The sequence below is a fragment of the Emydura macquarii genome, unplaced genomic scaffold (assembly GCF_026122565.2).
Source record: "Emydura macquarii macquarii isolate MOO-44397 ecotype Brisbane River unplaced genomic scaffold, CSIRO-AGI_Emac_v2 contig_1363, whole genome shotgun sequence".
In the NCBI taxonomy this organism is placed as follows: domain Eukaryota; kingdom Metazoa; phylum Chordata; order Testudines; family Chelidae; genus Emydura; species Emydura macquarii.
In genome coordinates this window covers 13,123,488-13,145,790 of record NW_027131500.1, presented here as the reverse complement: position 1 = coordinate 13,145,790, position 22,303 = coordinate 13,123,488, and the positions used below count along the sequence as shown (strand labels likewise).

The 22,303-nt window shown below is 40.1% G+C and overlaps 1 protein-coding gene across 2 annotated transcripts in view; it reads left to right on the top strand.

Annotated features, from left to right (window-relative positions):
• Positions 1-261: 261 nt before the first annotated feature.
• Positions 262-22,303, top strand: part of TLL1 (tolloid like 1) — a 191,706-nt gene continuing 169,664 nt past the window's right edge. For both annotated transcript variants that reach the window (XM_067551980.1, XM_067551979.1), the window contains exon 1: positions 262-840. In XM_067551980.1, the coding sequence (XP_067408081.1) occupies positions 684-840 (157 nt within the window). In that variant the 5' untranslated portion in view covers positions 262-683. The remainder of the gene's footprint in view (positions 841-22,303) is intronic.

The window sequence follows — 22,303 nt, the reverse complement described above, 5'->3', positions numbered from 1 at the left end:
GGGGGGGGGGACCAGAGTCAGAGCAAAGCGGGGAGGGGGGGGGGAAGCTCTTGCACTTTCTCTCTCTTCCCTTCAGTGCTGCTGCTGTTTTCCATCACTGTAGGTCTGCTGTAGTGGAAATTAGTGTGAGCCCCCCTTCTTCTCTCTCTCTCTCTCTCTCTTTCTCCCCGTGGCAGTTTGCCGATGTGCACACCGGATCCATCTGCCCGCAGCAGCGACGGGATCGGGATCCGCAGAGCGGTCGGGAGGAGGCAGCCGGCAGAAAGGATCCTACTTGCCCCGGCCCCGGAGCCCTGGCCGCCGCGGGCAGCGCCTTGCTGCGGGAGGAGCAGCAGCAGCTGCAGCAGTGGAAAGTTTGGCTGGGGCTTGACAGAGGCGAGAAGACGCCCTGCCAGGCAAGATCCCTAGTCGGAATACACCCCCTGCGTCCACCCATCCGGCAGCTTCTCTCCGGCAAGGGGAGGGGGTGGAGAAGGGGAAGCACCCTTCTCTATGGTATACCCATATGCGTGGGGACACCTAGAGACCACAGCATCTCAGCGGAGCCTTTAGGTGGAGAAGAGAAATTTTCCCTCCATCCCTCCTTGCCTTCCCGCAGCGGTCCGAAGTGGACAGCGGCTCGGTCCTCCTAGTTCATCCGCGCCCCCCCTTTCCCTCCTTCGCCCACCTCCGTGGTAGGCAGGATGAAAATGCTTTGCTGGAGGCTGGCGTGGTGGCTGGCTGGGTTGACTGCCTGGGGGAGGCTCTCCTCCTGCGCTGGCCTTGATTATGACTACACTTACGATTTCAATGAAGAGGATAAAGCGGAGGCGATAGATTATAAGGATCCTTGTAAAGCCGGTAAGTGACTTCCAAGGCTAACACGGTTCCCCCCCCCTCCCCTCCCCCCGGGCGGTGCCTCCGTCTCCTTTGGTTTCCGATGCGTGGGTAAGCTGGGCGCTCACCTGCTCCCCCCCCTGCGGGAGGAGAGCGCGGAAGGAGCGTCCAAGGGCAACAGCCAGTGGCGTTGGACTCCGGCGCTCCGCTGTGTCACTCGGCGGGGTTCCTATGGACCTGCTTCCCCGGGACTTAGTTCCCACTTTCCTTGCACCGTACACCACGAAGTGCGCCGAGTGCACTTTTTAACATACGGGTTTCCCCCCCCCCCCCCGGTCGTGATTTATTAGAAAGCCTTGAACCCCAGCACTGGGATCCTTTCCCCCTTCTCTCCCGGAGGCGTTTCCCATCGCTGCAGTCTTGGGCTGGAGAGAAAGTGGGGACCTGTAGAGAGGCGGCTGGACGCAAGCTCATTCCTCCCTGGAGCACTATCCGAGTAACTGGTCCACCGGGCTGACCACTCAGTGCAACCCTCCTTCATCTCCCCCCCGCCCCATGTTTAATCACAGCGCAATATTGTTGCTGCTTCCCACCGGCAGCCACGTTACTTGGGAACAGCTGCTAGGAACTTGGCCGTGTCAAGGCCACTTTACCTATTGGGAGTCCGTCGTCCTAGCGGCAGAGAGACTAGCTCTCTCGGCGGGTAAGGAGCGCCTGGCCCTGCCTTCCTTGCACAGCCAAAACGACCCTTTGAAGTCGGGAGAAATGCTGGCCGTCCAGGAAGGCAGGATCGGGCCCAACACGCAGAGGCTGTAGTAGGTGAGTTGGCTTCTGCTTGAGCGCCCGGCGGCGGCAGCAGCAGCAGCAGTAAAGCCCTCCTAGAGCTCCCGGCTGTTGCTCGCACATGTAGGCTGCCACCACGTGAGAAGAGTTCCTGTGGGCCCCCTCCTTCCTTCAGCAGCCGGTCTGGCTGTCTTCTTCCCCCCCCCCCCACCTGTTTCTTGGACCATTGTCTCTTTCCCATTGTTAACGGCCAGTACTTAGGCTGAGCGATTACTAGAGGCAATACACTTCCCTTGCGATTCTCTCGGTCTTGCACTAAAGAGACGCCTCCAATGGGCGGCCTCTCTTTCCACATCCTCGGCTACCACTTGAAGGTATCTCCCGGCTTTCCATCACAATCGTGCCTGACTTTTAGTTAAAGAGCAAGTCTTTTTGTGGATTGACTTTGATGGTCCATTGGATGGTCGCTTCAGGCCGGTTTCCCTATGTGTATTTATACCAATAAACGGGCAGACAGAGCAGGAGAGGAGAGTGACTAGAGGCGGTGGGGGGATTAATACATTTAAACCACATTCATTAGTTGTATTCATTATATCATCTGCTAGCATTTGTTGTGGTTATTCAGCCTTTTACAGTGTAGCCAGTTTGGTAGCCACAGCCAAATAAAAATCTGGACTGTCTGTATTCTGTCTACTGATCTGTCTGTAGTGTGCCAAAATAACTGCCTCTCTTTATTTCTAATTAGACTTCTTATCATTTCCTTTGCAAAGGGAAGACCTGTTTTTCTGTAACATCTGCAGATTGGGTAACGTTGGTTTTAGGTTTATAGGTTCTTTAACTGGCTTGAGTCAAATAATATTGGGTCCAATCCTATTCCCATTACAGTTAATTGCAAAACTCTGATTGACTTCATTGGAACCAGGAGCAAGCTCACAGTTGCTTAAGTGAAGAATGTACCTTGTTACTTCTTGCAAAATTTGTGATAGATGCTTATTCCTGGTCATGGTGGTTGATTCACATCAGCCTTGGTGTAAAGTAAGTGCTTTAGTTTTGGGCACAAGAACTGTACACAGTATTCCAGTAGTGGTGTCACCAGTTTCAAATACAGAGATAATATAACTTTTCTACTTCTACTTGATATGCTGTCTCCTTTGTATTAATTAGTTATTCTATATCCTGAGACCTAGTTCAGCCAAAGGTTGTGTTCTCTTTGTGTATGTGGGTTTGCTGAATTTGAGGAGAATGTGGTGAACATATATGCCAAATATGCAGACGCTATGTTTTTCTAATCACAAAAATATTCCTTTCTGAGGTGTGAATTGCTAAATATTCTTTGCTTAGAGCTGAGGAATGTACAAGTTCAAAAACAGCAGAATCAACTGCAAACAAATCTTAAACTTAAATGCAAGAAAATTCAAGAAATCTAGTATTAAAAAAGTGTTACCTACATTCTGGCCACAATTGATTAGAATTCTTTTGATGTTTTCTGGTACAGGTTTAAATGAGATCTCATTCATTTTTTATTTCATAAGAAATGTTTTCGTCTACACTCAGTGAAGTGAAAACTTGTAGGATTTTTGTACTTTTTGTTTCATTTTATAAAATTTTCCATGTGTGAGTTTCAAAAAAGGAAAGAAAAGGAGATGTGGCTGCAAGAGACTTCTGGAATGTGTTAAATGTGGCAGCTCTCTTTTTTGTTCCATTTTGTTTTTCTGTTAAGACAGAAAAAAGGTGAATATTTAGGTCCAATTTAATATTTCATGTAAAATCAGCCATGAATATATATTTGGTCATTATAATGATTAAAAACGAGCCATGCTCCTGCTTAGGATTTTACTCTCCCTTAAGTGCTCAAATAATACAGGGATGAGAACCATATAACTACTTAGATACATTGATAGATGCATGATAGAGTTACATGTGTATAGTTCCCATTAATCTTAAACGGAGTCACCTCCATATTTCTCTACACATTGAATAGACCCTTTAGTTTTTGAATATACAGTAACTTTGTGACAACCCAAATGTGCCATACATACCATTATATATTGGATTTGTACCATATGTGTGAGGGGTCTTTTCCAATCATTGTGTATAAATGAGTACTTATCCATGCATCAAAATAAGACTGATAAACTTGGAAAAGTTTCACTGAAAATTTTCTACATTTCAGCTTCCCTACACACTGTAATAGTCTGATTTTGGATGGTGCCGAGTCCCTGCGGCTCCTATTGAAGTTAATAGGAATTATGAATGCTCAGCACCTTTTTAGTATTATATCCCAAATTTTTATTCTCTCTTGGTCTGATTCTATTCCCTTATTTCTGTTGAGTAGGTACTTCACTCCCACAGGTAATTCTATTGAAGTCCATCGGACTACTTCCATACTAAGGTTCCACTCAATGTAAGGAAGGGTGGCAGAATCAGGCTTTGTACATGGAAGCATGAGACTCAGGGCACGTCTTCACTACTGCATTAAATTGGCATTGCTGCTATTGATGCAATGGCATTGATTTAGTGGATCTGGTGAAGATGCGCTAAGTCGATGGGAGAGTGCTGTCTTGTTGATGTCTGTAATTCACCTCAATGAGAGGCGGAAACTGTTGATGGGAGAGCATCTTCCGATGACATAGCATAGTGTGGACACCGCTGCAAGTCTATCTAAGGTACATAGACTTAAGTTACATTATGTAACTTAGATCATCTTAGTCCAATAGTGAAGACATGCCCTTAACTTTTACATCTAGGTTTGTGTGGATGTGCCATAGGTGAAGCAACAGGACAAAATAAAATAACCTCATCCAGGAAATGTATTCATTGCAAACCAAGTATGTATAGTAGGTATTATTAATTAGGTATTAATATAAATGTTAGCTTTTTTTGCTAGACCTTCAGTGACTATAAATGAGAGTACACAATTATTTTATATAAATACTTATAATGAGGACAATTATGTCCCATACTCTAAATGGATTTCTGTTCACTTTTCTACACAAGGAATCACTGTAAAACAGTTACCATCTTACACAGTAACTTACACCAAATATTCAGGAATTAAAAGTACATTTAGGAGATCCAACATTACCTGTTGTAATTTGTGAGAATGTGGAGGAGGAATTTGGGAGTTCCTTTTGTAAAACAAGATGAAAGGGACGTGAAGAGGAACACGTAAAAAATAAGAGCACTTTATAATAGGCATTCAGTTGGAAGACGTGCCAATTTCAGGGGCTTAACTTGTCACATAAACCTTACATTTTAGGACCAAACACAACTAAGGCTTCCTTAGGTGCATGGTCGATTTAAAAAATAAAAGTGGGCATTTCCATTCTGCTTTTCTCCCAGTCAGACTCTTAACTTGCTGTCATCTTCTGGCTAGCTGCTCACTATGTTTTCCAAAGAATATATAGGAAAACGTCCATAACGTCACGATATAATGCACAACACACCATGGACGGATCCTTAGCTGGTGTAAATAGTCATAGGTCTGTTGAAGTTAATTCTCGCCCTCCTTCTCATTTAGTAGGTTTTCTTCCTACTACAGTATCAAAGACATCAGGAGGGGGGCAATTTACTCTCATGGAAGGCTCTAGAGTAATGTACTGGAAACCCACTAGTGAGAGGTCCATGACTTTTTGTTTGTTTGTTTGTTTTTGTTTTGGGGTGTTTGTGTGTATGTGAACCTTCTTGCGGATGTGATCTGTTTCCAGGGGAGCAAGAAGAATGGGAAACACTGAAGACACTGCTAGCTAGCTTCATATACTTTCATGGTTTGTGTACTGCAAGGCAGTCTGGTGCAAAATGCTATAGAAACAGGAAAAATATCCTGCACAGAAGGTACCTCTGCATTGTGACACATCACATCAACAGTGAAAGCAGAAATATACACATCACAATTTCTGCAGACGTGAAAAAGGGGCTTGGGTTGATAGTTATCAATATGACTTCTTCCTATTAGCTCGGGTGCATTTACAATCCAAACTTCAGATATTATGTGCAAAGAAAGCATAGCATTAACTTGTTCTGTGCATCCTGAGAACCCTACCATTAATGGAATCAAGGGCAGAAGGGCCTGGGAAAAAAGGTATGCTGAAAACGCTGGGATCTGAGTGGACCATTAAAGACACCATGTTAAGCTTGTGATCTGTGTGGTTTCTGGTGTGTTTACCTACTGACCTATAACCTATGCATGAATTTTGATTCATGCCACTTCCCTTTCAGACGAGCACCCCAGCATGCAAAAAACAGTGGGATATGATGTAGCACAGTTTCTGTGCTTCTGATGCCTCACATATTTCCTTATGTTTTCCACAAGAAAGGAGCATATTGCCCTCCCTGTTTAACATGGTAAACTTCAATAGGACATTCTCAGTACAATGTCCACACCTCGTTAGCTGAAAGATGAAATACCGAGACAGTCTTTATTACAATATCAGCAGTAATCCTGTAAAAGTGCTATAAAGAATCTAGGATCGTACATCTTATAACAAGAAGCTTTGTATAAATGGGATGCTACTTCAGAAACAAAGTCCAGTCAGCAATTAAGGGGCATTGTCCACCACATCAGATCTCGACAGTTATTTCTAAGTTTTTCTCAGGAGTCCTGTTTTGTTGTTGTTTGTTTTCTTTTGGCTGGTTAATATAGCAGCACTATTTAAGAAAGAACCAAAACCACAGTTACAATAAACACATCAGATAAAATCTGCAGATATGTGCTAAGATACAGAGTCCGTGCATATATACTTGCTTTGATATTGGGCACGCAAGAAGGTGTTTTCTTTTCTTTTGCTAATGAAAATAGCAAGGGATAATCACCTTCAAAGAATAATAATTATCTTTAGAGGTAGATAATTTTGGGGAGTTAATGAGGTTGAAAGCGGTTAGTTAAAAATAGAGTGTATGTATGCGCAGGGTGGAGATAGTCTAGAGATCTGAGCATGAGAATCAAGAATCCTTATTCCTGTTTCCAGTTCTGACTCCTTTGAGTTTTTAAACAAGTCACTTAATTTCTTTGCTTACATTTTAAAAAAATCTGTAAAATGGGGATGATAATACATCTTACCTCACTGAGTTGTGAAGCTTAACTATATAGTGTTATTGGAAAGTGCTTGAAACATGAGAAGTATGAAAAATATGAAATAGGATTATTCATGTCATCTGTAACTGCGGTCTAGCTCTTGCTTATTGATGTAATAACATCTTTTGTAAAAGTAGTTTTCTGAGATTATGCAACATATGCTGGCTGGAAGACTGTTGGGCTGTGCCTCATATTCTGGCATACTTCATTTTTCATGTACGGTAAACACTCTAATATGCTCTTGGGTAATTGGGAAGTTTTTAAAAAAACTTCTTATTACATGTTTGAATCTGCTGTGTAATTTATACAGGGAAGCTCTTTTTCTATATCTTTAAGTGATGCTGTAAATTAGCAGAGAAGTCCTGTGCAGTACACTATTTAAATACTTTTATTTAGAGAATTTAATGTTCATAACATATGCCAGACTGACAGAAATAGTCTGAAATCCTTTATTTCTTACATATATGTCAATGTGAACATAAAGTTCTCTCTCTCTCTCGCCGCCCACCCCCACCCCCCACATCTCTTAATTAGTAGAATTTTGTTGGTAGTAATATTTTGGAAAAGCTAGGTTAGAAAGAGGGTTTTACATTTCCACTATGTGTCTGCCCTATCACGCAGAAGACTTAGTTTCACATTGAGAATGTGCTTACACCAGTGTAAATCAAGAGTGATTCCATTGAAATAAGTCACAGCCTTAGGCTTGTTTTACAGTGATATGTCTACAGTACCGCCTATGTTGGCAAAACGTATGTTTCTCAGGGTCATTGGTGTAAATATTCCACTCCCTTGAGTGACATAAGTTACACCTACATAAATGCTGGTGTGCACAGCCCTATGTCAGCAGGAAAGCTCCTCCTGCTGACATAACTTATGCTGCTCATAGGGGTGGTTTTTTATGCTAATGGGAGAGGTCCCTCCTCTTGGCATAGAATGTCTTCACCAGACATGGTGCAGCAATGGTACTGTATCAGTACAGCTACACCACTGCTGCACTGTACATGTATACATGGCCTGAGTAAGCGCAGAATCAGGACTCTGGGCTAGCTAGTTTTGGAAGTTGTGAAGGAAAGATGCACCACAACTGGAGGTGTGGCCTTACACCACTCTTGTCCCTCTAGAAAATAATAGAAAACTCCTAAACAAATAAATCTCCCTCTGGGTGCTGAATATCCGTTCTTAAACTGGAACTGGTTTTTAAGGTTGAGTTATAAACTAAAGAGAAATAAGGTTTATTGTAATTCATGCAAGGTTATAGTGAAATTGCACTTCACAGGGAAGGGCATTGTTTTAAACCTATCTGGCAGGGGAAAAAGATTCTAGGAGTATTCAAGAGCAGAATTGTTTCCTGTCTGCTATAGTTTTAATCATCTAGCTTCTTTTATGAAATTCAAAGGAAATTTCAAAAGAAATCTAAGCCAGGGATTCTCAAACTTATTCATAGTGTGGACCACATTTGACAGTGTGTCTTATGGGCCTGTCTCCTCCCATAAAGTCCACCTCCTATTCAGAATTGTACACATTTCCTCCACTTCCATTCTTGAACACAGACAACCTCCGTTGACATTTGCATTACAACTCTGTTGCAACTATAGCAACTGCTTACATAGAAAAGTAACACTAGGACAGTATTTTTGGTATTTTTAGCTCTCTTTTAGTTTAATGTTTTGTTCTTTGTGAAGAACGTTAATAACATTGTTTACTTAGCTCTTCATTTCATCTCCACCTCCCATCTGATCTGTTCAGTCCCTCCCTCTCCCATTGTTTCCCTCTACAAACTTCTCTGTTGTCTGGTCCTTCTTTCCTCCTGCACAGGCTTTTCTTCTCCTTTGCTGCTTTCTTTCTCAGTTCATACTGCCCAACCATATTATCCTCTTCTCCCCTTGTTCCCTTTGACAAACTATCAAGATATTTCATTCCCTTTCACCTGAGATATTCCTTTCTTGCTTGTGGCTAGCAACTCTGCTTCCCAGGGATTGCTCCTATTTCCTCACCACCTCTTATGTAGCATTGTCTCCTAGTAGAGGTGACTCCTCATCTTTGTTCAACCTACTTTTATAGTCCTGCCAACCTTTCTTTGCAATGAAGAGACTGGACAACTGTAAAAACATTTGGAAACGAGGAGGAGCCAGTAGTATGTGACCAGCCAGCTCTATGAAGCCCTCAAGGCTACCATCCAGTGCTCTGTGGATCACCAGTGTCCATGGACAACAGTTTGATTATGACTTTTCCTACATTTACCACGCTTACTCCTACAAATCATTCTATTTGTTTCAGTGGGACTATCTGCATGGGTAGGAGTTTGCGGATTTAAGCCATGTGAATACCGGGATCTGAGCCACTTGCCACATATGTGCAAGAGAGAGCACAAGCTCTCACAGAGTGATAAGACACCAAAATGCAGGCTTGTGGTTTTTTTCCTTCAATATTTAAAAACACAGATTGTCAGGATTAAAAAAGCCAGAAATCAATTTTGCTCTAAAATAGCTCCTGGAATCTTTTTTTTTCTTGAGGTATGTGAAAAATGATGCCTAAGGGGATGCACTGTGTGTGTGTGTGTGTGGGTGGGTGGGTGGGTGGGGCGGGGGGAATTAACTAGCCACTCCTCAGACCTTACATTGTTAAGATGAAGTCTTTTGACATCAGGACCAATAACTGAATAGATAACTGATTTTCAAATGTTTGTATTAGCACCAATGACTATAAATTACGTTACAAAATCATTTTATTTCACAAGGTTTCAACATTGTTTTTAGATGTTCTCCAAATCATGTAAATATATAAATGCTCCTATCTACAATGCCTGTGCTGCTTGAAGCAGATCTTCAGATTTTAAAAAGCAATTGCCTAAGAAGCATGTAAATTCTAGGGGAGGAGGGTCAATTTAAAAATAGGTATAAAGACTCAGACACTTCCCTGGGGGGAAGTTTAACCTCTGGTACACGGTGATTATAACTGTCTGTCCTAAACTGTGACAGGATATCTGTATTTTCACGTCTCCTGAGGGTTTAGAGATTCCTCTAATCATTATTTTGACATGTTATTGAGAAATTCAGTGCTTTTAAAAATGCAATAAGGAATAACAAGCACTGAAAGTGTTGCTTAATCAGCAAGGAATCCTGAAGAATGCCAACACTGAACAATAATATGTTAATTTTTAAAATAAATTTTCATTGCAATTGAGAGCAAAAGCTTCAGGCTTTAAAAAGCTGCTGTCCTTTGTGGGTTTAATGTACATTTAGGCCCTGATATTGCACAGATGGATCCCTGCATCTAGATGGCACTAATGGGTTTCTACTTTGGTTGTTCTCTTTACAGGATCGGGGCCTTACCTTGTAGTTTAAAATACTAGATTATGGAACAGCAGGTGAGAACAGAATTAGAATAATATAATTAAGGAATAACACAAATGGACCACGTTACTAATGTTTAAAAGTAATACATCTTTATAACATCTTTTAACTATGATCAAACAAAAAAATCAGTTTATGTTAATGACATGAGATCACTAAGAGAATATTTTTAAGATGTCAGGCCTTTCTCTAATTTTTGGGTTCTCAAAAGTAAATAATTATATTGGACCAAATCCTGCAATAAAATTAATGGGAATTTTATGTTAGTCTGGACCTGCAGGATTTCCTCACTGTGCATTGCAAATGAATTAGTGGAACAAAGAAGCACAATTTTGAATAAGGCACAATAATGCCAAGAAGCATGTCCAAGTCGCAAGGCTTCTGCATATTCACATATGATGTCCTCAAATAAGCGATGAAAGAAATTTCAGATGGTCTTTACATAATCTCAAGGTTTGTTTCAGCAGTTTACTAACGCAAGCCAATTATATTTGGTTTCATAAAAAATAGTTTTAGAACAACTCAGTGGGTGTGAGAACATGATGATTATGAACTGCCCAATTTCTCCATCTGGTAAAATTCCCTTACTGCATTTATAACAAATTTGCCTACATTTTCCCAAGCACCCATCAAATAGAAGTTTTTTCTTTCTCACAGTTGATGCTTTAATTTTATTCTTTGGCTCAGTTTTATTTATAGGAGGATTTTTATCTACATATTGGCCTAGTTGATTAAGCCAATAATAAATTTGTTGATGAATATTTCCATAATTAACATAATCCATTATGTATGTTCCTAGTCAAAATGCAGGATACTACAGCACAAACAGATATGTTAGGAGTTGTTACTTTTATTGACTGGAGAACCCCCTTTGGCCTTTCTCTGAAGGATCAATACAGCTAAGAGATGAGATGTTTCAGGCCAACATTACCAACCTGTTACAGAGACTCAGTCATTCTTTCTGTGATTTTTATACGTTTTGGTACTAGTGTTTAAGTGTTCTATACCTTACAATCCTCAAGAAGATCTTATTCTTTTTCTAAAACATGCAGAGATAGTCAAGACAAATCCATACTGGACCAAATCCTTGTGTCTTTATTCAGTTAATAATTCACACACCCTGATGATGCGTGTGGGGTGAAAGCCGTTATAGATAAATGCTTTTGCCTGAGTAAGAATAAGAAAACAATTACTACTGCTACCACTACTTCTGAGGGCCAGATTCTGATATCCTTACTCACGCTGATTAGTATCTTCCTTCATAAAGAGTTTGATTGAAATCTGGTCCTGAGTAAGCACCTTGGATTACTCTTCACAAGCCTACATTCCAATGTAATCTTATATATTTAATTTAAATTAAATAATCACATAAAAGAATGCCTATGCCTGTCTTCAGATGTCTTTGCCATAAAATACAAATACAATATAATAATCTTTACAAAACCAACAGGCCATGCCCTGGCACTACAACCAGACAGCAAAAAATACATTAGAAACCATATAAAAATCTTGCCCTCACATACCCTCCACTTCCATGGAACAGTGGCTGGCCAGGGTGTGTTTTGAGTATCTTCTTTAAAAAAGGGATGATCAGGAGAATTTATAGACCAGTAATCCCTTCAGCTCTATCTGCAATTGGTTGAAAAAAATCACGTGTTTTGTTACTCTACTTTTAATTAAAGATTTGTTATGATAGGGTCTAATCAGCATGGTTCCTGTAAAGGAAAGTTGTGCCTTGCTGGTCTCAGAATTTTTTGAACATGTTAGTAAAATACTGGATCAAGGAGAACCAGTGACATGATCTATTAAGGCCTTGTCTACACTAGCACTTATGCCGGCAAAACTTTTTTTGTTCAGGGATGTGGAAAAAACACCCCCCTGAGTGACATAAGTTTTGATGAGTGTGGTATGAGTGCTCATATAGCTGCATTATGCCGACGGGAGAGAGCTCTTCCATTGACATAATAAAATCAGCTCAAGGAGCGGTGATAGCTATGCTGGTGGGAGAGTGGTTTTTTTTTCACACCCCCGAGCGACAAAAGTTTTGCTGACATAAAGCTAATGTAGACAAGGCCTTAGACTTCCAAAAAGCCTATGATAAGGCCCTTGACAAGTGGCTTCTAATGAAGCTAAGTAGCCATGTGAAGCAAAGTGTTGGCATGAATCAAAAACTGGCTAAGAGACAGAAAATGAAGTGTAGGATTCAAGTGGGCTATTTTCATCATGCAAAAGGTTAACAGTGATGTGCCTCATAATTCTTTACTGCATCCATGTTGTTTAGTAGTAATTGATTAATGATCTGAGAAAGGGTGTGTGAGTGAGTTAATAAAATCTGCAGGTGACACAAAGTTATTTAGGTTGGTCAGGACCAGATGGGGCTATGAGACACTTCAAAAGGTGAATGGACAACATGATGGTAAATGGAATTTATTGTTGATAAATAAAAGGTAATGCACATTGGAGGGGAAAAATAAACTACTGATGTGTCTTAGAGTTCCAAATTAACAATATAATCTCAGGAAAGGAACTTGGAGCTGTCTACAATGATGCCCATGATGACACATGTTCAATATGCAGTTATGGTATAAAAAACTAACAAAATGATAGGCTGGAAATAAGTATGGAGAATGTTATGATGCCCTTATGTACATCAATGGTGTGGTCTCATCTGGAATATTATGTACAACATTGGTCACCCCATCTTCAAGAAGGATATTGCAGAATTAGAAGGGGTTCAGAGAAGGTTGATGAGAATGAGTAGGGCTATGGAAATGCTCTCATATGAATAGAGATGGACAAAACCGGGATTTTTTACCTTACAAAGGAGACAAATAAAATGGAGCATGTTAAAAGTGCACAAAATAATGAATAATATTGAGAAAGTACATCAGGAGCTTCTTTCGTTCCCTCTGTCTCATATCACAGGAACTAAGAGGACAGTCAATGAAATTGAAAGGTGGCAAATTCAAAGCAGATACAAGATAATATTTTTACACAAAACACATGATCAGATTGAAATTTATTGCTACAGGATGTTGCTGAGGCTCCTGTCAAAGAGGGATGGGACATTTATATGGATCTCAAGAATATCAAGAGTTGTCATAATTAATGATGATAAAAATTTTGGGAGGGTTATTACACTTTGTGCTTCAGAATTTAATCCCATCTCTAACTACTAGAGATCAGTATAAGACCTAAGGTGTGGGGCAGATTATTCTACATCTGCCTACTGGGGGGTTTGTACATCATCTTCTGAAGCATCTGATCCAATATGACAAATCCTATGTTCCTTACCCCTCCCCAAATGCCTGCTTACAAAAATGGGCTATGTAGCATGCCTGGAAGATTAACACATTTGAGCTATTTTGACCCAGGTGAGGTACTGAATCTCAAAGTCAGTTGGCCCTCATGAATGGTTATGATAAATGCCCAGAGCAACTACATTTCATATAATTGAATGCATGCAGGTAATGAGCCACACACAAAGAACACTGCAAATACATCTATCTAATATGTATAGGTCTTTATACTACACTATGGCCCCAATCCAAGAAAGCGCTTAAGCATGTGCTTAACTTTGAACATGTGAGTAATTCCATTGACATCACTAGCCCATCTGAACACTTGGAGAATAGCCATAGAAGTAGGGGTAGGTACTTATCATGGGTATGATTTTCATACAGACATCTAAAGCTGCCTACACAAATGTGGGTGAGATTTTTGTTTTGCACATGTAAATGTGAAGATGTGACCTGATCCAAAGCCCAGTTAAGTCAATAGGAATCTTTCCATCAAATTCAGTGGGCTTAGGATCTATCCCCTAGTATCTTTGTAGAGATAAGGTGATTCAGTGCACAGCTACTTAGTTTGCTCATGTATGACTGGGCTTTTGCTAATTCATATTCATGACTCTCACATTTTTCAGGAGCATTAATGAAGACAGCTGGAAATTTGGCCTAATAATTCTATAGTTGTCAACATTTAAAGCAAGGACTTCATGAAATCTTACATATGATCTTGTCTCAGGTTCTGTCTTGCTGGACTGAGGTGTAAATGTAATTCAGTGCTTGTGAGAGTGTCAGATTTTCTTCAGAAGAGGCCCTAGGATAAGAGTGAATTTAAATTACTGTAATCACTTTTTACTACTTAGAGATCTGTTCTTTCTTGGCATGGCTGAGTATTTTATTAATTATTCAGTGTGACAAAAGTCCACTGGAAAATGCTGTTATAATTGCATATGCTGTTCCTTATCTTTTTATTCTTTGTAAATAATTATACAGAAATATTTACATAAAATTAATGCTTGGTGAAGAAGTATCAACATTTATGAAGAGTACTTGACTAGATATTTGTGCAATTTCGAGAAATCAAAAGGTGGGAAGCAGTCATAATTTGTTACAAAATATTGCAGGCATTATAGAACTCTGGTTTCAGTACATTTTATAATACTAGCAATCCAGATTGTGTATAATTTTAGTTATAATTTGATCATTTAAATTGTACTCGGTATTGTACAATACACAAAATAGACACATTCCTGGTCCCACTCGAAAAGCCAGACAAATGAAAGATAGAATGCTCTTGGAAAAGTAGAAGGAATAAGTTGGAAACTAACTGCATTTGTTAATATCCATGCTGTTTCACAATGGAAGGATGATAGGGTATATCTACTTTGCAATTAAAAAATACAACTGGTCTGTGCCAGCTGACTTGGGCTTGTGGAGCTTGGGCTAAGGGGCTTTTTAACTGTAGTGTAGACATCCAGACTCGGGCTGGAGCCTGGGCTCTAGGACTCTGTGGAGTGGGAGGGTCTGGTCTGCAGTCCAAGCTGGAATGTCTTCACCGGAATTAAACAGCAGTGCTGCCTGAGTCCGAGTCAGCTGGCGTGGGCCAGTCGCCGGTATCTAATTGCAGTGTAGACATACCCATAGAGTTTCTATATCTCTTCAGAGTTAGCCAACCAGATGTAAACTTGGGATAGATATGAAATTTTTAATGAATATATAGTAATCCAGTTCGGTTTGTTTGTGAAAGTTGCAGAGTGCAGCACAGATATGATATAATTCATATATCATAGTCCATCTACTTCAAAATCCTACTTTTAATCAGTCTGTTGTTTTAGGTTTCTTAAACTTCAGCTTTTCTTCCTGTTACGTTTTCTTACAAGTTCTTTGTTAGCTATAATCATACCCTATGAATCTTGATCCATATAAAGTAAGAATTACACATCCTACATGATAATGACTTAGTGGGAGGAGGCCCAGCTGAAGGAAATCCTCTACATCAATCTCCTAGTGGAATTTTATTGCATTGATCTTGTGCGGTGGGGGTTTGCCTTGCATGGAAGAAGCAGTGGGGTCTGCTTCCTAGAACTCATGTGTACCCTGATGTACAGGCCTATAAGTCTGTGTTTATATTTCTGTATGTTTAGGCGTCTGGGGGTGCAACATTTTTTACACACAAAATTGTAACTGAAGAGACTCAATGGAGACCATTTTGAAAATTTTGCTTCATAATACCTTCAGTTAGTAATAGCTAAATTGAATATTAATTACAGTCAACCATACAAGATGCTTGAACCACAGCCACATAACCCATTACTCTAAAACATTTTGATTAAAAAATTAGAAAGAGATAAAATTAACATCTAGGGAACAGGGGCAGCCAATACTGGAGCTTTGCAAGGGAGTTGTCCAGGTGAAGGAGGTGTGACTACAGTGACCCTTGGGGTGAGTGTGTGTGTTTGTGGTGTGCCTGCTGTTTGACTGAAGTATATCCTGTGGTTTGTTTGTTTGGGGAACAGCATGCTAATCCTAGTGGCTTGCTAGGCAAGGCTGAGAGCTTCTTAACGAGGCTTTGATCCTCAAGCCATTAGAACCAATCAATCCTTAACCAGGGGGTAGGGCTACTCAGGGAGAACTAGGGTTTAAAAAGCCCACTCCAAAGTGACCAGAACAGTTAGTGAATAGGGAGTTTTGGGGGGAAGTTTAGAGGGGGATGGGAGGAGGGGTAGATACACTTAATTAACATTTTGTAAACTAAAGACAATAAATAGCCCCCTTTCCCCTTATAAAAAACAAACAACAATAAAAGAAAGAGCTGCAGAAATAGAAAGAGAACGCAGGCAGAAGTCCAGCAACAGAATGGAGGCTGTCCAGTTTATTGCACTGAGTGCAACATGTATGATTACCTGCTCTATGGGTGAGTGGCATATGTGTGCATTCAGTGCAAGGAGCTTCTGGCCCTCAGAGACCGCATATGGGCTTTGGAGACCAGTGTGACTGAACTGGAGGAGCTAAGATAGGTACATAGATGAGACTTTCCAGGACACAGTAGAATGGTCCCACCTGCTGCATGACAGGCTCTGTACTGTTGAGGAGGATGAAAATCTCAGGGAAGGAGAGCATCAAACTGGAGTGGAGAGAAATGATCCCATAATTGGGACCTTCCTTCCAAATGAGGTCATGGTATCCTCTCACACTGAGGATACCTCTCTGGAGGAGGGAATTCCAATTATTAGGAAAAGATGGGTAATAGTAATGGGGAACTCGATCATTAGAAACATAGATAGCTAGGTTTGTGATGATTTGGAGAACTGGATGATGACTTGCCTTCCGGGTGCAAAGGTTGCAGATCTCTTGAGACATCCAGACATACTTATGTGTAGAGCTGGTGAGGAGCTAGTGGTTGTGGTACATGTAAGTACCAATGACATAGGGAGGAATAGGAGAGAGCTCCTGGAGGCCAAATTTAGACTGATAGGTAAGAGATTGAATTCCAGGACCTCCATGGTAGCATTCTCTGAAATGCTTCCAGTTCCACACACACGGCCAGTTAGACAGGCAGAACTGCAGGGTCTCAATGAATGGGTGAGATGATGGTGTAGGGAGAAGGTGTTTAGATTTATTAGGAACTGGGGAACCTTTTGGGAAAGGGGAGCCTATACAGGAAGGATTGGCTCCATCTAAACCAAAATGGAACTGGATTGCTGGCACATAAAATTAAAAAGGTCGTAGAGCAGTTCTGCTTCTTGGAGCAGCTAGTCCTAGAACCAGCAAGAGGATTGGCAATTCTTGATTAGTCCTAAGTGGAGCACAGGATTTGGTCCAAGAGGTGAATATAGAAGCACCACTTGGTAATAGTTATCATAACATAATAAAATTTAACATCCCTGGTGGGGGAGAACACCAAAGCAGCCCACCACATTAGCATTTAATTTCAGAAAAAGGAACTTCACAAAAATGAGGAAGTTAGTTAAACAGCAATTAAAAGGTACAGTGCCAAAAGTGAAATCCTTGCAAGCTGCATGGAAACTTTTTAAAGACACCATAATAGATGCTCAATTTAAATATATACCCCAAATTAATAAACAAGTAAGAGTACCAAAAAGTGCCACCATGGCTAACCAACAAAATAAAAGAAGCAGTTGGAGACAAAAAGGCATCCTTTAAAGAGTGGAAGTTAAATCCTATTGAAGAAAATAGAAAGGAGCATAAACTCTGGCAAATGAAGTGTGTAAATATAATTAGGAAGACTAAAAAAGAATTTGTAGAATACCTAGCCAAAGACTCAAAAAGTAACCACAAAAATAATTTTAAGAACCTCAGGAGCAGGAAGCATGCTAAACAATCAATGAGCCCAGTGGATGATTGAGATGCTAAAGGAGCACTCTAAGGCTATTCTAGAGAAACTAATTAAATTCTTTGCATCGGTCTTCATGGCTGAGAATGTGAGGGAGATTCCTAAACGTGAGCCATTCTTTTTAGGTGACAAATCTGAGGAGGTTTTGAAACAAATTGATAAATTAAACAGTAATAAACCACCAGGGCCAGATGATATCCATCCAAGAGTTCTGAAGCAACTCAACTGTGAAATTACAGCACTACTAACTGTGGTATGTAACCTATCATTTAAATCAGCTTCTGTACCCAATGACTGCAGGATAGCTAATGTGGTGTCAATTTAAAAAAGGCTCCAGAGGCAATCCCACTAATTTCTGGCCAGTAAGCCTAACTTCCGTACCAGGCAAATTGGTTGAAACTATGGTAAAGAACAGAATTATCAGACACATAGATATACTATTTGTATACATACATTCAATTATACAGAATATTATTTGTTGGGGAAGAGTGACCATGGTTTTTGTAAAGGGAAATCATGCCTCACCAATTTACTAGAATTCTTGGAGTGGGTCAACAAGCATGTGAGCAAGGGTGATTCAGTGGAGATAGTGTACTTAGATTTTCAGAAAGCTTTTGACAAGGCCCTTCAGCAAAGCATCTTAAGCAAAGAAGCAGTCATAGGATAAGAGAGAAGGCCTTTCCTGGATCAGTATCTGGTTAAAAATAGGAAACAAAGGGTAGGAATGAATGAAGAGAGGTAAATAGTGGTGTCCCCCAGGGGTCTGTATGGGGATCAGTACTGTTCAACATTCATAAATGATTTGGAAAAAGGGGTAAATAGTGAGATGGCAAAAGTTGCAGATGATACAAAACTACTCGAGATAGTTAAGTCCAAAGCAGACTGCAAAGAGTTACAAAGGAATCTCAGAAAACTGGGTGACTGGGCCACTAAATGGCAGATGAAATTCAATGTTGATAAATGCAAACTAACGCACATTGGAAAATATAATCCCAAATATACATTTAAAATGATGGGGTCTAAATTAGCTGTTCCCACTCAAGAAGATGATCTTGGAGTCATTATGGATAGTTTTCTGAAAACATCCACTCTATGTGCAGCAGCCATCAAAAAAGCTAACAATGTTGGGAATTATTAGGAAAGGGCTAGATAATAAAACAGAAAATATCTTTTTAAATCTATAGTACACAAACATCTTGAATACTGTGTGCAGATCTGGTATCCCCATTTCAAAAAAGATCTATTGGAATTGGAAAAGATACAGAAAAGAGCAAGTAAAATGATTAGGGGTATGGAAAAGCTTACAGATGAGGAGAGATTAATAAGACTGGGACTTTTCATTTTGGAAAAGCAACTACTAAGGGGTGATATGATAGAGAGAGAATATAAAATCATCACTGGTGTGGAGTAAGTAAATAAAGAAGTGTTATTTACTCCTTTTCATAACACAAAAACTAGGGGTCACCAAATGAAATTAATAGGCAGCAGGTTTAAAACAAACAAAAGGAAGTTTTTCTTCACACAACACACAGTCAACCTGTGGAAGTCTTGGCCTTCACAACATCCTATGGCAAAGACTATAACAGGGTCCAAAAAGAATTAGATACGTTCATGGAGGATAGGTCCATCAATGGCTATTAGCCAGAATAGGCAAGGATTGCTGTTTGCTATAGACTAGGGATGGCTGACAGGATAGATCGCTTGATGATTTTCTGATTCCCTCTTAAGCAACTGATATTGGCAACTGTCAGAAGACAGGATACTGGGCTAGATGGCCCATTGGTCTGACCCAGTATAGCCGTTCTTATGTAACATGGCAAGCACTAAATGGATTAATAACTGACTAACTGATAGGTCTCAAAATGAAATTGTAAATGGGAATCATCATAGAATGGGTGTGTTTCTAGGTGGTCCTACAAAAATCGGTTCTTCGCCCTATACTATTTAACATTTTTATTAATGACCTTGAAGTAAACATAAAATCATCACTGATAAAGTTTGGAGATGATACAAAAATTGGGGAGTGGTAAAAAATGAAGAAGACAGCTCTCTGATACAGAGAGCTGGATTACTTGTTAAACTGGGCACAAGCAAACAATATGCATGTTAATGTGGCTAAATGTAAATGGATAGATCTAGGAACAAAGATTGTAGGCCAAACTTACAAGATAGGGGACTCTTTCTGGGAAGCAGTTATTCTGAAAAAGATTTGGGGGGTCATGGTGGATATCAGCTGTACATGAGATTCCATTGTGATGTTGTGGCCAAAAGGGCTTATGCAGTCATTGGATGCAGAAACAGGGGATTTGCAAATGGAAGTATAGAGGTTATTTTACCTTTGTATTTGGCACTGCTGTGACTGCTGCTGGAATACTTGTCCATTTGTATTGTCCAAATTCAAGAAAGATATTGATAATTGGAGAGGGTTCAAAGAAAAGCCATGAGAATGATGAAAGGACTGGAAAACATGCCTTACAATGATAGCCTCAGGGAGCTCAATCTATCTTACTGAATGAAGAGAAAGTTAATGCATTTCTTGATTAGTTTATAAGTACATGAGGAACAAATATTTAATAACAGGCTCTTCAGTCTAGCAGAGAAAGGTGTTACATAATCTAACAGCAGGAACTTGAAGCTAGACAAATTCAGACTGAAAATAAGGAGTGAATTTTTAACAGTGAGAGTAATAAAGCATGTGAACAACTTACCAAGGGTGATGGTAGATTGTTCATCACTGACTGACATTGAGAAAAACATCCAATCTTGATTTTTAAAAAGATATACTCCAGGAGTTATTTTGGGAAAGTTCTATGGTATATCTTACAAATGAGGGTCAGACTAGATGGTCACAGTGGTCCCTTGGAATCTATAAAAGTATGAAAACTTGGCCCAGGGGATGCCTTTGATGTTGGAACCTCTGCAGTTATGAATAGGAGCTTAAATCCTGAGATGCCACCTAGGGTCAAGGATGTACCTATACCGCAGCATAGGTAAATTATGTCAGAGATAGAACTCTGTTAGAGAAAAATGCAAACCGTTTTAAAATGATTTGTCATCTGTGCATGGGGCACATTGAAAATAATGATGAATTCTTTAGATTAGATAAATTACATTTGATCAGTATCTTCTTTTTCTTAGTTTTTCCACATATAAATTAAAAATCCCATTAGATTACTTTGGGGCATGATACAAAACTCTGCCATATATTCTGTGTTTATGCTGATGTTTCAGATAGTCGTACTGGGTATACACAGGAACTCCAAAGGTTTCCTGAATTATTTGGAAAGTCTTGTTTATAAATGTAAAGAATTCTTACGTCTTTCCTGGACATGAAAAGGCTGAGTTTTAAAGGCCATAGGGGAAAACAATAAAATTCAACACACACAAAACATTGAGTTCTATGTGAAACTGTTAGAGAAAAAGAAATTGCAGAATGTAGGAAAAATCATCTCTGACCCATATTCTCAGCTGGTACACCATGGTACTGCTTCATTGACTTCAACAGAGCTGTGCGTGTTTACACCAGCAGAGAATTGCCCCCTATCTTCTAAAAATGAGAGGAAGAAGCAAAAATTATCATGAAATGTAAGATGCCACATGCAAATACTAAAGAAAGAAAACAACTTCCCTTCCATTCGTATGTGCTGATATTTTCTAATTTCTATTGGCAATTTTGCCAATTGTTCCTGTCCTGGATGTCAGGGGCTGCTGTCTTGCTCCCGCTGTCAGCGTGCCAGTGAGGGACTGTTAGCTCCCCCTGTGGCCAGGGAAGAGCACAGTGCACTATTCCCTTCTGCCATCTTCAGAATCTGTCCCTTTCTGTCTATTGACTGAGAAGGAGCCTGGTGTCTCTGTGCTGGGGACTGCTTATGTACTTTTACAAACTGGACATATGAAACAGGAAATATCTTTGATGTGAAAATTTCTTTTGTTAATCCAGGTGGATTTACAAAGTTAGAAAGGTGGTGTGTGTGTGTGTGTGTGTGTGTGTTGTGCGCACACGAGGGGAGGTTGTTTTGTTTTTTTGCTAATATTTGGTCCTAGTTATCCAAAATGATTCAGTTTCACTTTCCATTTTAAGTGGAGATTGAGTCATTTTCTGTTATTCACTTAGTAAGTTAAGGCTGTAATTTTGATGAAACAAAATCAAAATAAAGATAGGATAAAATATTCTTACTGCTGGTTCTTTATAGCATAGCACTCAATTAAATAAAAATATATCAAATGTCCTTTCCAACGAACACTGTGGCTCTTTTGACTTTAATATGGCTCAGTGCTGTATATTTCCCACTCATGCCACGGATAGAATACATGCATACGAAGGCTGGGTTAAGGAATATCACTGTCACTATATATCAATATCCGTGCCTAGTGTCACAACTCCTAGACTTATGATTACATCAGAATCTTAGCTTACTTTTGAAAAACTGTATGTGACTTGACCTCATGGTATTAGTGAAATATCATTTGCCAGAGTTTGCAGGCAGCCTGAAATATCAGTTTTGATATCCCAGAAGCGATATGCACCCACTCCAGAAGATGGAGTTAGTACTGGAGGACCTCCTGCTTGGCCCTCTTCCATTCTTGAGGGCAAGGGGCCCTCGCTGCCATTCGTGGGAGGAGGAGGAGGCACCTT